Source organism: Ursus arctos, unplaced genomic scaffold, assembly GCF_023065955.2.
Source record: "Ursus arctos isolate Adak ecotype North America unplaced genomic scaffold, UrsArc2.0 scaffold_8, whole genome shotgun sequence".
Taxonomy (NCBI): Eukaryota; Metazoa; Chordata; class Mammalia; order Carnivora; family Ursidae; genus Ursus; species Ursus arctos.
The window spans coordinates 56,687,032-56,705,305 of record NW_026623100.1 but is presented as its reverse complement, the minus strand read 5'-3'; the positions used below and the strand labels follow the sequence as shown (position 1 = coordinate 56,705,305).

General features: G+C 40.6%; 1 protein-coding gene across 1 annotated transcript; it reads right to left on the bottom strand.

The window, feature by feature from the left end:
• Nucleotides 1–595: 595 nt before the first annotated feature.
• On the bottom strand, nt 596–15,226 carry SULT6B1 (sulfotransferase family 6B member 1). The gene is made up of 7 exons (XM_026516396.4): nt 15,028–15,226; nt 13,939–14,051; nt 10,088–10,177; nt 9,105–9,231; nt 5,152–5,246; nt 2,339–2,495; nt 596–726 (listed from the first exon to the last, which is right to left on the bottom strand). Exons 1-7 carry the CDS (start codon nt 15,224–15,226, stop codon nt 596–598), a joined length of 912 nt encoding a protein of 303 aa, XP_026372181.3.
• Between the last annotated feature and the right edge of the window lie 3,048 nt (nt 15,227–18,274).

Genomic DNA, 18,274 nt, shown 5'->3' with positions numbered 1-18,274 from the left:
TGTGTCAACTAGAAACATAAAGCCCCTTAAGAGAGGGGCCTCCATAGGGCCTCCGGCAGTGACATGCACAGAGGAGATGAGCCATGCATTTTCCTTGAATCATACGAGGACGGGATTTACCCATCTGACTTCAGTGCCGAGTTGGAATTACACTTCCCCCAACAGTAAGTTTGAGATAGCCACAAATGCTTTGATCCGTAGTGAAAGACAGAGGAATTATTCTGGGAGGACAAAAAGTCGTGCATCATTGGGAGGGCTGTCTCATCTACACTCAAACACCAAGTTAGGCATGTTTCTAATAGTATCTGCTTATGTTCTTATGTGAACCCAGAGCATGAAAGAAGTGAAAAGCCCAGCATCCCCCATTAGCCAGAGTGTCCCCTTTGGAGCTAAACGGCCCTTCCTCCAAAAGCGAACAAACAAGTCTGAGTTCAAAAGTATCAAATGTTGTCAGTATTATTAAATTCACATTATATCTAAATGTTATTGAATTATTGTTATTTGGTTATTTGATCCACTTCTTCTTCCGTTATTTAAATTTAATTGTTAGTCAGGAAAAAAAACATCCACGCCTGGTATCTGCATTGACCAGAAATCAAGCTTGGCAATAGGATTCATACTTCAGCTTTGCTCCTAAGGAAGTGCCCGCTAAACACTCTTTGAATTTTGCATCCATTTCCTGGTTCTGAGTTTCACTGAACAAATTTTTCCAATCGCCAACTTCACCTGCAAACACACAAAAAAACAACAGACCCGGACATCTGTTAGAATATTTCTTCCTGATTTTTTTGAGCTACTTTATTTCATTTTGTTTTATTTTTTATTTTTATTTAGGTAAAGTTGACACACAGTGTTACATCAGTTGCAGGTTCAACAACTCTCTAAGTTGTACGGAGCTCACCGCAAGTGTAGCTCCCCTCTGTCACCATACAACACTTACAATACCATTGACTGCATTCCTAATGCTGTGCCTTTTATTCCTGTGACTTACTCATTCCATAACCGGAGACGTGTACCTCCCACTCCCTTTCACCCCTTTTGCCCATCCCCCACCCCTATTTCTTCTTGATTTTACCATTTTTCAGTGTAGCATTTCACTTTGAAATGTGAAAATGCACACACGAAGAAAATTAGTCTTAAGAACGAATGTAAGTCTCTTGTAAAATTACCAGAATCGACTGGGGCTTCCCCATCGGCGGCATGGGAGGTGATGTGCTCTTTAGATCACTGCAGGGACAATAGGCTTCAGTGATCTCTTAGCCCCACCCCTGTTTCAAGCCTTGAGACCTAAAATTCCACTTTTGGAGAGTCATTTTTTTTTCTGTAAAGTCTTTTAAATACTTTTCCCCTTGAGAAGTTATCATTTTACAACAGGATTTTGTGAAGACCTCAGATACTGAAAATTTTGCAGAAAGTTAATATTTTGCCTGAGATTAGGATATGTTTTTCTTATTGCTTTTAATAAAGGAAGTTACATCTTTCCTTAGAATCTTTTGGTGATTTGGGTTGAAGGTGCAAGTTTCTTGTTGCATAACCTTTTGAAATGTATGTTTACATTTGTGGCAGTGGACAAATTAATATCCCTGAGCTTTGGTGCCCACATTCGTAAAATTGAGGAATTGATATCTTTTTTTTGCTATAAAATTTACGCCCAGCGAAGGTTTAACACATGATAGATGCCTGATAAATGATAGTTGTCGTTGTGATATGTGCTGTCTCTAAATCACATTATACTCTCATTATATATGCAATAAAAAAACCCTGGTAATCCCTAAGCTGTATTATCATAAATTTCGGCAAGAAATTAGAATGCTTTAATGAAGCATAGTAAAATCAACAAGGGACAGAGGTAGCTAGTTGCCTATCTAGTATTCATTATCTCCTCCTTTATCGACAAAACCCTGTTTTTAATTTGGTGATAATGTGCTCTCCTAAAAAAAAAAAAATCACAGTTCCCATCCAACAGTGCAGTGAGAGGTGGCCAGTGAGGTGTACAAAGTTACTGCTGAGGCTTCCCACAAAGTTCTTTAAAGGGACCCCACTCAGCGAATACACGTGATTCTGTCTCTTGCTCTTCCCTTTTTATTTTAATAAAGCAATCCTTTAATTTTAATGTGATGGCGGAGTTCTGGCGGCTGTCTTGCCATCACAAAGTGATAAGCAGAAAGGGAGAAGGAACTGAGATATTGGTGACCTGCCAGTCTAGTTCTGAACTGATGGTTCAAACTTCTTGTCGAGGGAGAGAAAAAGGAAATCCTGTCTTAATTTAAGGTCTAGTTATTCAGATTGCCTATTACATGCAAATTGATGGGTGTCCCAGAACCCACTGCGACTTTACCTTTGCGGAACAGAAACGGGCCCACAGCACCATGCGTTTCCTGAGACTTTGCTCGCATTGCTTGGAAGGTACTCTGGGCCGAGATGGCTTGAATCTGCTCCCCAGTTAAGGAGAATCCAAAGAACTCAGCAATTTGTTTTATTCCAGCAGCCAGGTTCTGAAAACAAAATTTTCAAGGATAAACTTCTTTCTATGGGAATCATGCTGTAGCAAAGACAGGCTTCTTAGCCAGAATGGATTCACTAAGCCTAGCTCTCTAACTCCTCTATTTATCTCACTATCTTTAGCCTTCCTTTGACACTTCTGTTTCAGTGTTCGAGATAGCCCTACATGATATTCTGTGTTGATTTTGCTTTGTAGTTTCAATGTACGACTCTCCCTAAACTCTCCAGGACACAAATAATGGTAGTAAGCATGAAGTAGTAGGTAAGAATCTCATCTAAGGTGATACTCATTTTATTAACAAGCACCAGTCTAGATGAGCTGAGGAAATTCATGTAATTGTATGTGCTCGTTCCAATTCCCTTTTCTTCTGAATCCTACATTTAATTCCATCGTGAAAGTCTAATTTTTAGAATCATGAAAACGAGGAGTCTTGAAATTTATCTTGTCTAAATACCCTCATAAATCATGAACCCCCTCAACAGTATTGCTGACCAATGAAGATTCATAAATCTCCTAGAGCTGTATTCTATAGAACACTAATTTATTTCAAGGGTGGTTACAGATGTTTCATGAAAAAAAAAAAAGGAGGGTGAAGGGTTGAGGTCAAATAAGTTTGGAATCCTTTTGGTGAAATAAAGATAACCTTTTTGTTCATTTGTTTTTCCTACAGGCTCTCTTAGTCTTTGCTATGCCAGCTTGCAATGTGAATGTCCCAAAGGAATAGCAGTTCCAAAATCAGTTTGAATAGGCAACCTCTGAGCAAGAATTATTAACATCCGGGCAACACTGACGTTCCATAAAACACAAGTTTTAGACACATTATTCTAGCCCTAGAAGGAGAATGGACTAAATTGGTATGTTCTTTCATGTTCCATAAATGCACTCTATCGACGGAAGGGAAGGGTTCAGTTATACTTTCCTTTGATAAGAATGTCAGGGGGGACTGGTGTTAAACCTCACTTCCACTAGAAAGCATCACACACTCCCTTCTTTTTACCATACTTTCTTCACTGGAGTTCCGGGACTCTGTCTTCCCCTCTACCTCTATAGCCAATCCTCTGGCTCCTTTGCTGATTCCTCCTGTTTTCCAAACTCTCTCTATGGGGGACTCCAGGGCTCAGTTCTTGGTCTTCTCTTCTCTGTCTGTATACTTACATATAGCAGTATGTAATCTCATGACTTTAAACACCATCCATATCCCAAATTTATATATACAGCCCAGAACTCTCTCTTCATTCAAGACTTTTATACCCAACTGCCTACCTGACCTCATCCATTTAGATGACTGATAAACATCTCAGACTAAGCATGTCCAAAACCAAACCGCTGATCTTTCCCACAATCCCACTTTTGCCTGCTGGCATCTCCTACTCAAATGATGACAACTCAATCCTCTCAGTTGGTCAGGCCAATAATATTGGAGTCTTATCTGATTTTTCTTTTTCTCTCACCACTCTTTCTCCCGTTCAGTCCAGAAGCAAATCCTATTAGCTCTCCTTAACATATATTCAGAATTCAACCACTTATCACTTTCACTGCCCCTTCTGGCCTGAGCCACCATCTTCCTTGGCCTGGACTACTGCAGTACTCTCCTCTTGGGTTTCTCTACACTGTCTGCTTCTCTCCAGTACGTTCTCATACACCAACCAGAATGAGACTATTAAAAACACACCAACTCCTATCACTCTTCTTCTCAAATCCTACAATGGCTTCCCATTTCACTCAGAGTGAAAGCCAAAGGAATTTCAAAGGCCTGCCGCATGATTCCCATACTTTATCTCATTCCCTTGCCTCTGTTCTCATTGGTTAACCTCCCCTGGCTCATCCCTACTGACCCAGCCACATTCACCTCCTTCGTGTCACTTAACGATGCCAGGAACATTCCTACTCAGAGCCTTTGCTTCAGTTAATTCTGTATGCCTGGAAGCTCTTACTCCAGTTACCTACTTGGTTCACTCCTTTCTTCTTTAGATATTTGCTCAAATCACATACTTAACATAGGGTTTCAGCCAACTACCCTATTTTATACAGGGGTATGTCCAGCATCCCAATTCCCCACCCCTACCTAGCATTTCCAGTTTTCCTTAATCAGCTATGCCATTTATTTTCTCTCACATATTATAAACATTAATAAAATATTGTATTTATTATTTATCTTTCTCTCTCCCTATCTTCTTTAGCTGGAAGGTAAGCTTCTCCAGGGCAGTGAACTTTGTCTGGTCTGTTCACTGATGTATCACAAGGGCCTAGAACAATGCTGAGCACTCACTCACTAAACGTTCATGAATAAACAATTTAAAAAATAACATTATATGGAAAAATCAGTTCACAGCCAAATGCATGTTCAATTAAATCTCAACGGAAACCTACCTATTATTGTTGCCATTCTTAAACTGGACTATCATAGCAGGAAAATAAAGTAGCCACTCTAAGTAATAAACTGCTAAGCATTATTTTATTTCTGTGAAATAAACAATCTAAGCCCCTATGCATTGTATTTTTTTCCCTAGCACTGTCCCACATATTGGGAATATTCTTTTTCTTTTAATTGGATACAATACTCACATAACCAGACATTAAAAGTAAGTTGCTCTATGTTATATTTTATAAGAAATTTTGCTATAGGATGTCAATAATCATAATCTCACCTTTTTCAGGTCTTCATATAATATGAACTTAACATTTTCATCATCAAGATGTTTGTTCCAGTTAATGGCAAAATCAAAATAACTTCCCCAAGAAACTAGAAGCACAGGGAAAAAAATTCTTAAGGAATTTTAAATAACTGAGGTTAAAATGATAGATGGTTAATTTAGGCTCTAAAATATAAACTATACATATGTATACATGCTCAAACAAGATGGTTTTTAAAAAAGATTTATTTCTTTATTTTAGAGAAAGCACACACCAGTGGGGGGAGGGGCAGAGGGAGAGAGAGAGAGAGAGAAGCAGACTCCTCGCCAAGTGCAGAACCCACCGAGGGGCTTCATGAGGGGCTTGATCTCATGACCCTGAGATCATGACCTGAGCCAAAATCAAGAGTCTGGCGTTTAACCGACTGAGCCACCCAGGCGCCCCTCAAACAAGATGTTTATTTGTCCTTTCAAATCCCTGCTCCAGAAGAAGTGGCATAAACCATCCTATTATCAGATTTCTATTCAATTTATTATTTTCATAACTAATAACACAACTAAGCAAGTTTCAAAAGTGGTTTGATAAAAACTATCAGACATTCATGAACATTTAGGTGAATAAAATAATTCAGAAATAGTGAATGATACATGAAAACTGACAGTGCCAGAAAGAAAGAAATGACGAGACAGATATTATCTAGATCAGCATTGCCCGATAGAAACTTAGTGCAAGCCATATCTGTAATTTTATTTTATTTTTAAAGATTTATTTATTTGAGAGAGAGAGAGTGAGAGAGAGAGTGCACACGTGGGAGGGGCAGAGAGATAGGGAGAGAGAAGCTGAAGCAGATGCTCTGGGGTTGATCTCATGACCCTGAGATCATGGAGCTGAAACCAAGAGTCCAACGCTTAACTGACTATGCCACCCAGGTGCCCCAATATCTGTAATTTTAAGTGTTCCAGTAGCCACATTAAGAAAAGCAAAAAGAGGGGCACGTGGGTGGCTCAGTTGGTTGAGCGACAGACTCCTGCTTTCAGCTCAGGTCATGATCTTGGAGTCATGAAATCCAGCACACACCCCTCCCCGCCAGAGTCTGCTTCAGATTCTCTCTCCCTCCCCCTCTGCCCCTCTACTTGTGCGCTCTCTCTCTCTCAAATAAATAAATAAATCTTTTACAAAAAAGAAAAAAAGAAACAGGTGAAATTAATTTTGATATTTTGTTTAACCAAATATATCCCCAAATATTATCATTTCCAAATGTAATCAAAATAAAAAGTTATTAAGAAAACATCACATTTCTTTTTGTATATTCTAAGGCTTCCAAAGCCAGTGGGTATTTTACACTTACAGAGAGCCTCAATTTGAATGCTAGGTTTTTTTAATCAAAAATACTTGATGTATTTTTAGACTTTAAAAACTTTGGTTGAAAAAGTAGATTCATACATTCAACTTGTACCAAATTAACACATATCAAATGCTTAAAACAGTGCCGGATTCATAGTACCCACTCAACAAACTTTAGCCATTATTACTCTATCATTAATAATAAGAATATTCTCATAATTATTATCATTATCATCATCATGCAGGCCTTGTTTTGAGCCAGGCTGTTTCTACATGTTTTATTTGTTGTGGCAAACATTGTAAGTTTCATGCCCACTATCCGATACACTTCCGTTTTTGTTGCCACCCAAACTCTGATTACTTGGGTGTAAGCCAATTGTGAGAGACTGGGTTCCTGTTTTTCATCCTCCCTTAGAGCTGTGGTTGGTCACAGGATGTGGTTCTGGCCAGCCAGACACAAGCATGAGTCTGCTGTCCTGATGAGCCTTCTTCATGAACTGAAGGGGATGCTTGGAGGGACAGTACGCAACTTGAGAGATTGTTGCAAAACGCCCAAGGGAGAGGCCAAGGAAATGTCAGAGGTGTTGGCCCGACATCACTGGGCAGCTGAACCAGCTGCCTACCTTCAGCCTTCTTGTTTAGTAAGAAAAATAAAACCCAATCTGTTTAGGCCATTGTGGTCAGGTTTTCTGTCCTTCCAAATGCACTATTAATTGATACATTTTATCCTTCAATCTTGAAAGCAACCCAATGTGATAGGTACAATTTCTATACCTATTTTGTTGATGGGGAAATAGAAAAGAAGTTAAGTAACCACCTCTAGGTCACGTGGTTAGTAAGTTACGAGTATTGTCATCTTTCGACATCTGTCTGATACCAGAGCTAGTGCTGCCAAACAAACAAAACGCTGTAGTGTTCCACTCCCTGTCGGTCGGACACTCTTATCTTTCCTTTAGAAGCAAGGAAACCAAGGTTCACAGGGATCAAATGTCTTTTGACCCAGGCATGAGTGATTTGAACCTGGATTTAAGTTCTAGCTCTGCTCATTGGCTATTCTATAAGACTGATGAATCACTGAACTCTATCTCTGAAACTAATAACATGCGATATGTTAAATAATTGAATTTAAATTTAAAAATTAACTAATTAATTAAAGTTCTAACTCTGCTACTTAATGACTGTGTGACCTTCTTATGCCTCTATTTCCATCTTTATAAAATGGGGACAATAATAGTATTTATCCTCATAGTGTTCTTATGAGAAATGAAATTTAAAAAATACATGCTAGGGATAGCATATAGTGCCTAGCATGTAATAATTGTTCAGTAAGTGGTAACTATTTTATTCTCTCTAGTATTATGGATTAATATATCATAACAAGCAATGAAGTCCAATCCAGACCTCTCATTCCAAATCCTGTATGTTTCCCAGTACATTGAGCTTCCTCCATAAGTTGAATTTAACAAGCTTGTAAGGCAGAAACTTTATTCAAGTTAAGCTTGGCACATTTTATCACTGTCAATCAAATAATTAGGCTGAAAGGGGGGATAGAACCACCAAGATTCCCTACGATAGATTGTTCCAGTGATGACAGCTTTCTCATCACTCAATGTCCTCTCGGGTTACCAAGGGGGTGCAGTTTCAGACTTGCCTTAACTGCCTCCTCCGTCCAGTCTCCATGAGCGGCTTCCAGACAAACTAAACTTCGTAAGCACCTTCTGTGCACTATTTTTTTCTGTCCTACATCCCAATCCCCATACTGTACCCAGTGTCCATGCATGTGGTTGCTGGGCTGGTCACCTTCGAAAGTGGTCCTCTTGGGGTGACCTGTCAATAGCTTCCTTTCTAGGGTCATCTGGCATTAATTCTATCTTCTACTCCATTGTAAGACTCAAGAGAGCCAACAGTTAGAGAAAGCATCTTTAATCTCTGGCCACTATACCCATGGGAGTAGAGTCACAGATACCTACAAGCAGTGGGACCACTGGCAAGTGATTCAACTTTTTTGATCAGTTTCCTCATCTGTGCAAGGGGAGACTACTGCCTTATTCATAGTTTGTTATGGTCTTAAACGAAATTATGCACATACAACACCCACTTCAGAACCTGGAGCATCAGCAGACACTTATAAAATTGCAGTTAGCAATAACCGGAGGTAAAATATCAACATGGTCTGGCAAAGCTGATTTCCTTTCTGGCAAACGAATATCTTAGGGGTGGGTTTTTAAGATTTTTAACTTTTATTCTATTATTTGTTTAAGTTTTTATTTATTTATTTTTAGTAATCTCTATCCCCAACATGGGGCTCCAACTCATAACTCCGAGATCGAGAATTGCATGCTCTACCCACTGAGCCAGCCAGGCACCCCTGTCCCATGCCTGTTCTATGGCCACCCCGGACCCATAGTCAACATATGAACTGCCCAAATTATTTTTAAAGACACTAGTGTATTATTGTTTGATGCGCAGAACTGGTGATGCTATAAAACTTCATTTAAAAGCAACGGTTTGGTTCCTGGATCCTCCTTAATCTTCTTTCTTTCTTTACTGTAAAACACATTTGATTTTTTGTACTTAATGTGGTCATCTGTTGAGGTAAGAAGTCTTTTGCCAACAGCTATACCTTGTCCTTTCATGAACTGTCTGAAGAATTCATCCCAAGAACCATAGCTTGGAATATCAGGGACATCATTGTGGAAATGGAAAAAAGATACTGCCGTATCTTTAGGGTTTCGAAATATCACCAGTATCTAGGGAGAGAAAATTAAGTTAATTTATTCAGGTCTATGTTTTGAACTTTGGAAAAGTGAAGGGTTGAGCAATTGTGTACTCTTGTATACGACTTAAATTTGTTAACATATAGAGAAAGAATGACAGTAAGAAACTGAGGGAGAGGGGGTAGCAGATGGGGGAAATTTGGGGAGAGGGGGGAAAAAAAGAAGAAAAAGCAGATTGATGTTGTAGCAGAGAACTTCTGCTAATGAACTTAGTAAAAAGGCGTATGTAGAAGATATCGAAAAGGAAAAAAGAGCAAGCTCATTAGGATAGCCATAAAGGCATGACCTGGAAAGTTAAACGGCAAAGTACAAATTGCAGAATAGTATTAAGGAAAATGAAAATAAAGTTCAGAGTTTGGTGGGAGAAGATCAAACAGCGATAAGAGTAGCTAACACACCTATGGTTATGTACGCGTGACATGACGTTTGCTATTATACGTGAAATTCAGAAATAAAATTGTTTCAGACCTCAGGTAAGTAAAGCTCATCAGAGAACAACAAAACCCCTTCTGCTTGGTTTCCTAGATTGTACTCTTTTGTTAAACACTCTAAATATCTTAGTGGGATTCTAAAATCTATTCACTATGAAGCAGATTTTAAAATATCTTCAATTCTAGGTATATGTTTTATATCCTAGCTGAAAATGCATTTGCTTTGCATGAAACTATAGCAAATATAATCTGAAGAAAGAAACAACAGAAGAAATATCAAATCTCACGCCTCATTTATTAAAATTCTAGAAGATGCAAAATTCATCACATAGCTCAGAAAGGCAATATCTAGACATTAAAAACATCGCATTGAAATACGAGTAAGAAGGGACACTCACCTTGGCTTTATTCTTGAAGATGGACCCAGGTAATTTGTCATAATGGAGGTGAGTGGCCAAAATCCTTGGCGATGGAAACTGTTTCATTCTCTTAAAAATATACACAATAACGTGAAAGTGTGTGTGTGTGTCGTATGGTCAATCATTTGTAAGTGGAGTATCTGAATGGTAGTTTCGAGCATCGCTATTGTTATGCCTTCTCCATTTCCTCCTCCAATATTTTTGGTTTTAGAGAGAAAGGAAGAGTACGCTTACGCACCGGGGTGGGGGAAGGGCAGAGGAGGAGAGAGAATCTTAAACAGGCTCCACCCCCAGCAGGGAAGTCTGTGTGGGGCGGGGCTGGGCTCCATCTCACAACCCTAAGATCATGACCTAAGCCAAAATCAAGAGTCAGACGCTCCACCGACTGAGCCACCCAGGCACCCCTCCTCCTTCAATTTTTAATTTTTTTCTGTTTTCTTACTTTGTGGGGGTGAGGAATGGAGAAAATCATAAAAAAAATTTAAATCATTCTTTTAAATCTCCTTGTAGGATCTGGCTCACCTCTTTTTTTTTTTTTGTCACTTTTTGAATAGTTTACATTTTCTCACAATCACATCAAATTCTTTTTGTTCAAGACAGCTCATAATCTGTAGTCTACTCCTTGACTTAATTTGGCTCTCTTCTATATTCAAGGTCTTTAACAGAAATATTTAAGTTTTACCATAGCTCCTCTGAACCTATTTTTAATATCTAGATTTTTCTTTTACCAAAAAAATTCCAGGGGCACCTGGGTGGCTCAGTCAGTTAAGCATCTGCCTTCAGCTCAGGTCATGATCCCCAGGTCCTGGGATCAAGCCCCAAGCTGGGATCCCTCCTCAGCGGAGAGCCTGCTTCCCTCCACCCCCACCCCCCCCACCCCCGACCACTCCATTCGTGCTCTCTCCTAATCTCTCTCTCTCTCTCAAATAAATAAATAATTAAAAATTTTTCCATTCAATCAAATATCCCAACAGAACCTGAAAGTGCACAGTCACTTGAACATCTGAGAAATATTTTACAAGAGAAATTCTTGTCAGTGTAAGGACTCAGTCATTGATTCTTTGTGTGTATCTACTCCTGCTGATAATTTAAAAAATGCAGTTATCTGTTTAACCTGCCAGGGGTAAGGGTTTTATCCTAAAATCAGGCCTGTAGTATGCTGTATGAGCTAAAGCTTCAAGTTTATTTCCGTACTTATAGAGGCCACTCACTGCTTGGTCACATTATTTCCAGTGATAAAATGATACTTAGACATTTTGTAGCCAATTGTTCTGTAAAAACTTAGTGGAGATCCCAACGCAAGCAAGGGCAAAAAATAAAATGAGGTTTTAAAAATTAAAAAAAAAAATTAAGTCAATGATACGGGCCCAAGCGGTGATTAACAGTCATCATACTTGATTTACGTCCAGCCGGCCTAATTTTTAGTTTTCAATGTCACTTTCACATTCGTTCACAGCAATCCTCTCAGGTAGGTATTACAACCCCCATTTTAGAGATTAACGATAGGCTTTGAGGTTTTAAGTGCTTTGTACAAAATCGCACAGATGGTGATTTTCAGATTAAGTTATAGAATGCTGTTTCCACTACAGTGCGTGGCCAAAAATCACAAAAAGGCGTATGAGAAACGGTAAAGTTCCTAAAAGGATTCGAAAAATATCCAGGAAGAAAATGAGAAATAACTGTACCCAAACTGATATGCATATAATAAAATGTCGATGAAAATGTGATATGGCGAAACTATAAGCAACATAGAGACTAGATACAGCTATAGCTTCAGAAAATATACTTATTTTATTTTATTTATTTTTTTTAAGTAATCTCTAGGCCCAATGTGGGGCTCTAACCCACAACCCTGATATCAAGAGTTGCATGCTCCACGGTCTGAGACGGCCAGGCACCCCAGGAAAATATATGTATTTTAGGAAAGTTTTCTGTAAAGTGAGTGACTATTAAGGAAAGCTCATCTTACTGATTTCCATTTTAAAATAGGGGTGCCTGGTGGCTCAGAGCATGCAACTCTTCATCTTCAGGTCGTGAGTTCAAGCCCCACCTCAGGTAGAGAGTTTATTTTTTAAAAAGTTGGAAAACTAGGGAAATGTTAGCATAAGTTGTAAAGTTGACGCTAAACACCCTCTTTAGAAAAAATGGACAGGGGAAACCAGTGGGGCTTTTCATTGGCCCATCGTTTCTTACCTAGGAAAAAGCTTTTTAAGACTCCTGTCCACGCATCCTGAGCCGGGGCCGACCGCCCACATCTGGGCCCTGCTGTGGCTGCTAGGGCCTCGGATGCCTTCTGAGGTTGCAGCCAACCGCATGCATGCAGGATGCCCACTTACCTCCCACTCCAGCCCACCCCCAAGTCCCTGCACATCTCATTTGCATGTGATTTCCTGTGACTTGAGCCCCATCCATGGAAATGCGCTTCCTTCCATCTGAGATCCAACTTTTCAGTTTATATTTGATCATGCCAAGTGTCTCTGTCATTTTCCAGAAACCGCTTCCTAAGTCCCAATCCAATGACTTCATTTTTAGGAACTGCGTTCTTCTGTCCGCTTGTTGGGAGTCTTGGTGGTAAACCCTTCTCAAAGTTTTGCTGAGATCGGGGTTCCCCTTGAATACAGCCTTCCCTTCCCAAATGCATTTCTGGTGTATCTAGGTAGGGCTGGGGATGGTCCCCCTCTCACTTGTCCTGTCCAGGCACTGAAGTCCTGAGGCAGATCCTTCCTCCCACCCTTTTCTTGCCTTCCCCGGCAGGGACCAGAACGCCCTGTCTCACACCCAAGCCCCACTTAGTTATACTGACCAAGTGAGTAATAACATATGGTAAGGTGAATTAGAACAGGTAGGATGGCTTGTTGAGAACCTTTACACACACTGGTGACTTTCTCTCTCAGCTACTACTTGATCCTTTCCCATCCCCGTTCCCCTCCCCCCACACACACACCAGAGTCATCACGGAGGCAGGGACATCAAAGGTAATGTCTCACTAGGAAAAGTCTGGGGGCTGCTGATGTAAACTGGGAGCAGGATGATCTGGGCCTTAGAAAACCCTCCTGCTGGCATCGCACCCAAGTCTCTGTCTTCAGAGACAAAGCTTTTTTCATTTCAATTTTTTTTTTAAGATTTTGCTTTTTATATTTATTTTTTTAAGGTTTTTTTTTTAAATAAAGATTGTACTTATTTGAGAGAGAGAGTACATGCAAGGTGGTGGGGGGTGGGGGTGGGTATCGGGGGAGGGAGAGAGACAAGCAGACTCCACGCAGGGTGCCCAGCCAGACCGGGGCTCAACCTCAAGACCCTGAGATCGTGACCTGAGCCAAAACCAAGAGTTGACTGGTTAATTGACTGAGCCACCCAGGCACCCCTAAGATTTTATTTTTTAAGTAATCTCTACACTCAAATGGGACTCAAACTCACAACCCTGAGATCAAGAGTCACAGGCTCTACTGACCGAGGCAGGCAGGCAACACTAGTTTTAATTTTTCTTCAGGTTTCTCGTCTTGCTTTCCCTCCTGTTTTTCTTGTATAGGTAGGCTGTCTATATTGTGCAGAGGTTAAGAAGCTCGAATCGGAAAACTTGGGTTCAAATCTTAGCCCTTGACCTTGGGTAAGTTTCTAATGGTTTTACCTTTTGTAAAATGGTGATGAGGTTATTTTGCCATGAAACGAGATAATCCTTGAAAAGTGCTGGGATTACATGGTGAGCACAAAATAAGTTGCCATGATTACTAGGACTGTACTTTCTGAACTCAAAACTAAAAATATTCCCCAAATGGAGGAAGTCTTTCTATGATAATTTACTGTAAGTTTAGAAGCTGTTTTGTACCAACCTGGTATTTTTCTGGGTCTCCACATTCAAGAATTGGGAATTCTGGATATTCATACTTTTTTTTAGATTCAGCAAATATCAATTCACTCATGATGTGAAGAATCCAATTTGAGCCTATAAGAAAAATCAAGAATCAAAGCTCATTAAGGAGTCTTGATACAGCAAAGGCATGTTACTTTCACATATATATCATAAAAATTAAAACTTCCTGTGGTATGTACAATCTGTTCTTCCTCATTTGAAATAAACTAGGCTATGGAAAGAAACAGAGTTCTGTGGAAAACAGAGCATTTCTTACTTATGTTAGTACAAAATTCAAGTTATCTTATTTTTCAGATTTTTCCATTAACAAGCGGCAAAACTTCTTCAATCTATAATATGTTCCTTACAGAACAATGTTATGTTATAGAAATGATTGTTTATTATATATCACATATTATTTTCCCTTATGTTATGAATATTTTCTATAGGAGTATATATAATTTAGATTTTATAAAAACCCAGCATCAATTAACAGAAAGATGGCTTTAATAAACATTTAGAGATGAAATAACAGTTAAAAAAAATCAAAAGTAGATTGTGAGATTGGAGAAATAGGAGAATTTAGATTCTTAATGTCTCATCCTCCATTGATGAATCACCATGTAAAACTGGTTTGCGAAACTACAGGATTGATGATGCTTGATCCTGAAAAGCAATCTATTATGTGCAAATCATCATATGCATTATAGACATGGCCATGGTTTTGTCTTTAGTCAAGAATCAAGAAGAAAGCTTCTATTCTTCTCAGTGCTTGATAGCATACGGACTTCGCTGCACTCATCTTCCTGGTAGCTAGCCCCACCACGCATCCTTTCTACATCCATCATCCAGCAGACCTCCGCCCTCAGACACCAAGGTTTCTAAATCTAGCAGTTCTAGTTATTGATTTCACAGGGTATGCTCTTAAACATCTTAGTCATCCTCCTCACTGATTTCTGGCTAGCTTCGTGCAGAGATGAACTGCCTTCCTCCCCAACCTTTGCCCTGCACCCTGCCCAACCTACAGACTACGAAAACGTGCCCTTGTAGAAAATGATTTGTCACTTACCACACTTTGGATAAGATGCGAGCACCATGTCATCACTTCTGGCTTCAAAGGTGTCCAAGGCCTGGAAAGTTTCTGAGGTGCACATGGTGATTGGGTACGGAATCCCCTGATGAACGAAAAACAAGCGAGAAAGCGCCGTTTCTTTTGATTTTTCCAAAGCTTCATCGATATAGTCAATAAATTTGGACTTACTGGCCATGCTGGCTCCCTGCTGTTGAACCTGTCCTGTGGTTGTCCAGGGGCAGCGAGAGCTTTTAATGGAGTTTTTCAGGAGGTGGAATAAAGGGCTCCTCCTATTCACATGAGAAATAAACCATTTAATTCTCACCCCCCCCCCCCCTCCTCCACCTGCCTTTTTGCACGCCCACCTCTGACAAAAGGCAAACCGCAGGTGCAAAGCAGCCTGCGGATCAGGGAATATTACCCCGGGGGTTGATTATGTTACCATTGTAGACAATCGTCCCAAGGAAAGTAAGAATAGAATCTCTTACCAGACGGGAATAGATATTAACTATCTAACATATAGTTATTTAACTGAATCAGACATACAATTTTCCATCACAGAATTGAGGAAATTTCGTATGTCAGCAGAACATATCTTACTGAGGCAGGTGGTAGACGGAGGAGAGCAACTTGTAATCTCCATTTTACAGAGGGGAAAGAACTGACCAGAGAGGGTTCCTAGTTAGATAGGTTTCTGCATTTCATTATATTTGTACTGATGCATTTTTTAAGTGTTTGTAAAAAGGTAAAATTGGAATATCTGATTGTCTTACTATTTTTATATTTCCATACGGCACTTCCCCCTTGAAGGCGCTATTACTTGCATAACGATGGGATGCTATTCACTGTAGGTGGGAAGGTTGTGTATTTCAGAATCTCCCTCCCCCAGAAGAAAAGGAGTAAGACTGGACTCCCTGCCCAGCTGCTTAGTGGGATTGCCCCTTACATTATAGTCTTTGTTTTCCTGGGGAAGGTAGACTTGAAGGCATTAATTCAAATGCTGCTGTTGTCCTTTGCTTGCTTCTTAGTGAGTAAAATGATAAAAAAAGACAAAATGCCATGGATTCCGTTTTGACACTAATGCCTGTGATTATAGGAGGATTTGGGGGGCTGTTTGGAATGGGTAATGTGAGCTCTGATTCTTCATCTTCCTAGGCTCAGGGCAAGCTGTCAATCTTACAGTTCTACCTACTCAACTCTTATTTTTTGTTTTTAAGATTTTATTTTTTTTAAGTATTCTCTACACGCCATGTGGGACTCCAACTTATAAGCCTGAGATCAAGAGTCGTGTGCTCCACCAACTGAACCAGTCAGGTGCTCCCCCTCCCACTTGACTCTTAATTGTCTACATGCATGGTGGAGGGAAACAGCATGAATGGCTGCCTAATAACCTAGATTATGTGATAGATTTGCACTGGTGTGCTTTTGAGTGCAGGTGGGCCTCAGGCTCTGTGCAATCCTAGCTTCTGTTTAGCTCCTGGATCTACCCAGGCCTGAGCTAAGTGGTGGGGGGCCGCTTAGATGGCACCGCCCTGGCTTGGCTCGCGCTCCTGGGGACATCCGCACGGAAGGTTTGTTTAAGGCTCCTTTCCTTGAGATTAAAGACACCGTTCCCTCTTAATTGTTTTTCTTTTCATTTTTTTTTCTAGGCATGGACTTATCGGGGGGGGGAGAATTCTGGAAAGAGAGAGAGAGAAAGAGAGAGAGGGAGGGAGAGAGAGATTAAGAGGTTGAGAGAGAAAGAGGGAAAGAGAGAGAAAAAAAACACCTGGTGACTAAAAATGTCTAGGGTGATGGAACTCTAGTCTGATTAGTAAAGCAGGGAAGCAAGCATCAAGAAGCATATGGCTCTTGGAAACAAACTGAGGGTTCTTGGAGGGGAGGTGGGTGGGAAGATGGGTAACTGGGTGATGGGCAGTAAGGAGGGCACTCGATGGAATGAGCATTGGGTGTTATAGGCAACCAATGAATCATCGGAAAAAAAAGAAAAAGAAAAAAAGCATATGGCTTTTGTGTGCCAACTGGCCCAAGCTGATTTTTAGGGGCAGGTAAATCGGCCCCTCTTATGCCATCCTCCTCTTTTTGTAGTAGAGTCCTCTTCAGGGTCAAGTTGTGCTTTTTCCCCCTTCTTAGCAGGAGAAGCGCTACTTCCTAGTGTAGCATACGATTGAAATTTACTTTGGAATCCCACATAAAGGGACAGGGTGTAACCTCTTGGTATTTTGGGAGTTTATTAAAAACTGGCTTCCCTCTTCAGAAGTTGAACACCAGGAAGTCAGGGATGAAGTCCAGTTAGTGGATGCTGGAAACATTTGGGGTCCAGGGCAGTTTTTCTGGTGACACTTTGGCATCCTGGAATGGGGGTGATGGAGAAGCATTCCTCTCCAGCACTGGGCAGCTGGCAAGCAGGTGTCCTGCCCCCACTTCCCCTGCCTCAGGGACGGTGCTGCCAGAGGCCACAGGTCCCCACTGCTCTGTGTCCAGTGTCCATCTGAAGGGAAGGCTGGGTCATCACCAAGATCCTGGGCCTCTCTTTTCCAGGGGGCCTTTTGACACTAGTAGCAATGGATCATCTAATCTCTGCAACCTCTCGTCAGGTAACTGAAAGAGCTTTATTTTGAGGATCCCAGACGGGTTGCTCTTTCTCTTTCAGTGGAAGAATGGACAGCAAACTTCCTAGGTACTTATTAATGAAGAGATCCCTGCTGCCCCTGCTCTTATGACCACTACAGAGGGCTGGTACTTTGGCCAACTTCTGTGCCTTGGGCATGACAAAGCAAGGGAACTTCATTCTGGCCACTTGCATCTGTCTGCTAGAGTTAGCAAATCAGGGGCACACTGGAAATGTACAGCCTCCCAAAGAAGCCTTTGGGAGGGGTGCTGGAGACTTGGAGGAGGATGAAGAGGACTTAGGAACTGGGGATTTTGAGCCTTTGCAATCTAGGGTTAGGTTTGGAGCAGGCTAGTTACCCCTGCCCACTGAAGCAGTTCTACATTTCTAACAAACGCCAAGGTGATGACCATATTGCTGATTCTTGGAGACTATCACACTTTGGGTTGCAGAGTGTAGAAAAATAATTGAGCATAGGTTTTTCGAGTCAGTGTCCTAAGTTCAAATCCAATTTTATCTCTTGTTAGCTCTGGGATTGTAAGCAGGGTAAAATTCTCTCCTCTGTAAAATGAGACATTCATAGCACCTATTATGACACAGGGTTTTTGTGAGGATTAAATAAATTAACGGACA

Bases quoted from the DNA above. Each gene is read 5' to 3' on its own strand.
- SULT6B1 (XM_026516396.4), bottom strand. From the start codon at position 15,226: ATGGCCAGTAAGTCCAAATTTATTGACTATATCGATGAAGCTTTGGAA. The intron at 14,052-15,027 runs GTAAGTGACAAA...TTTTTCTTATAG, and splicing joins CGCATCTTATCCAAAGTGTG to GCTCAAATTGGATTCTTCAC. The intron at 9,232-10,087 runs GTGAGTGTCCCT...TTCTCTCCCTAG, and splicing joins TCTTCAAGAATAAAGCCAAG to ATACTGGTGATATTTCGAAA.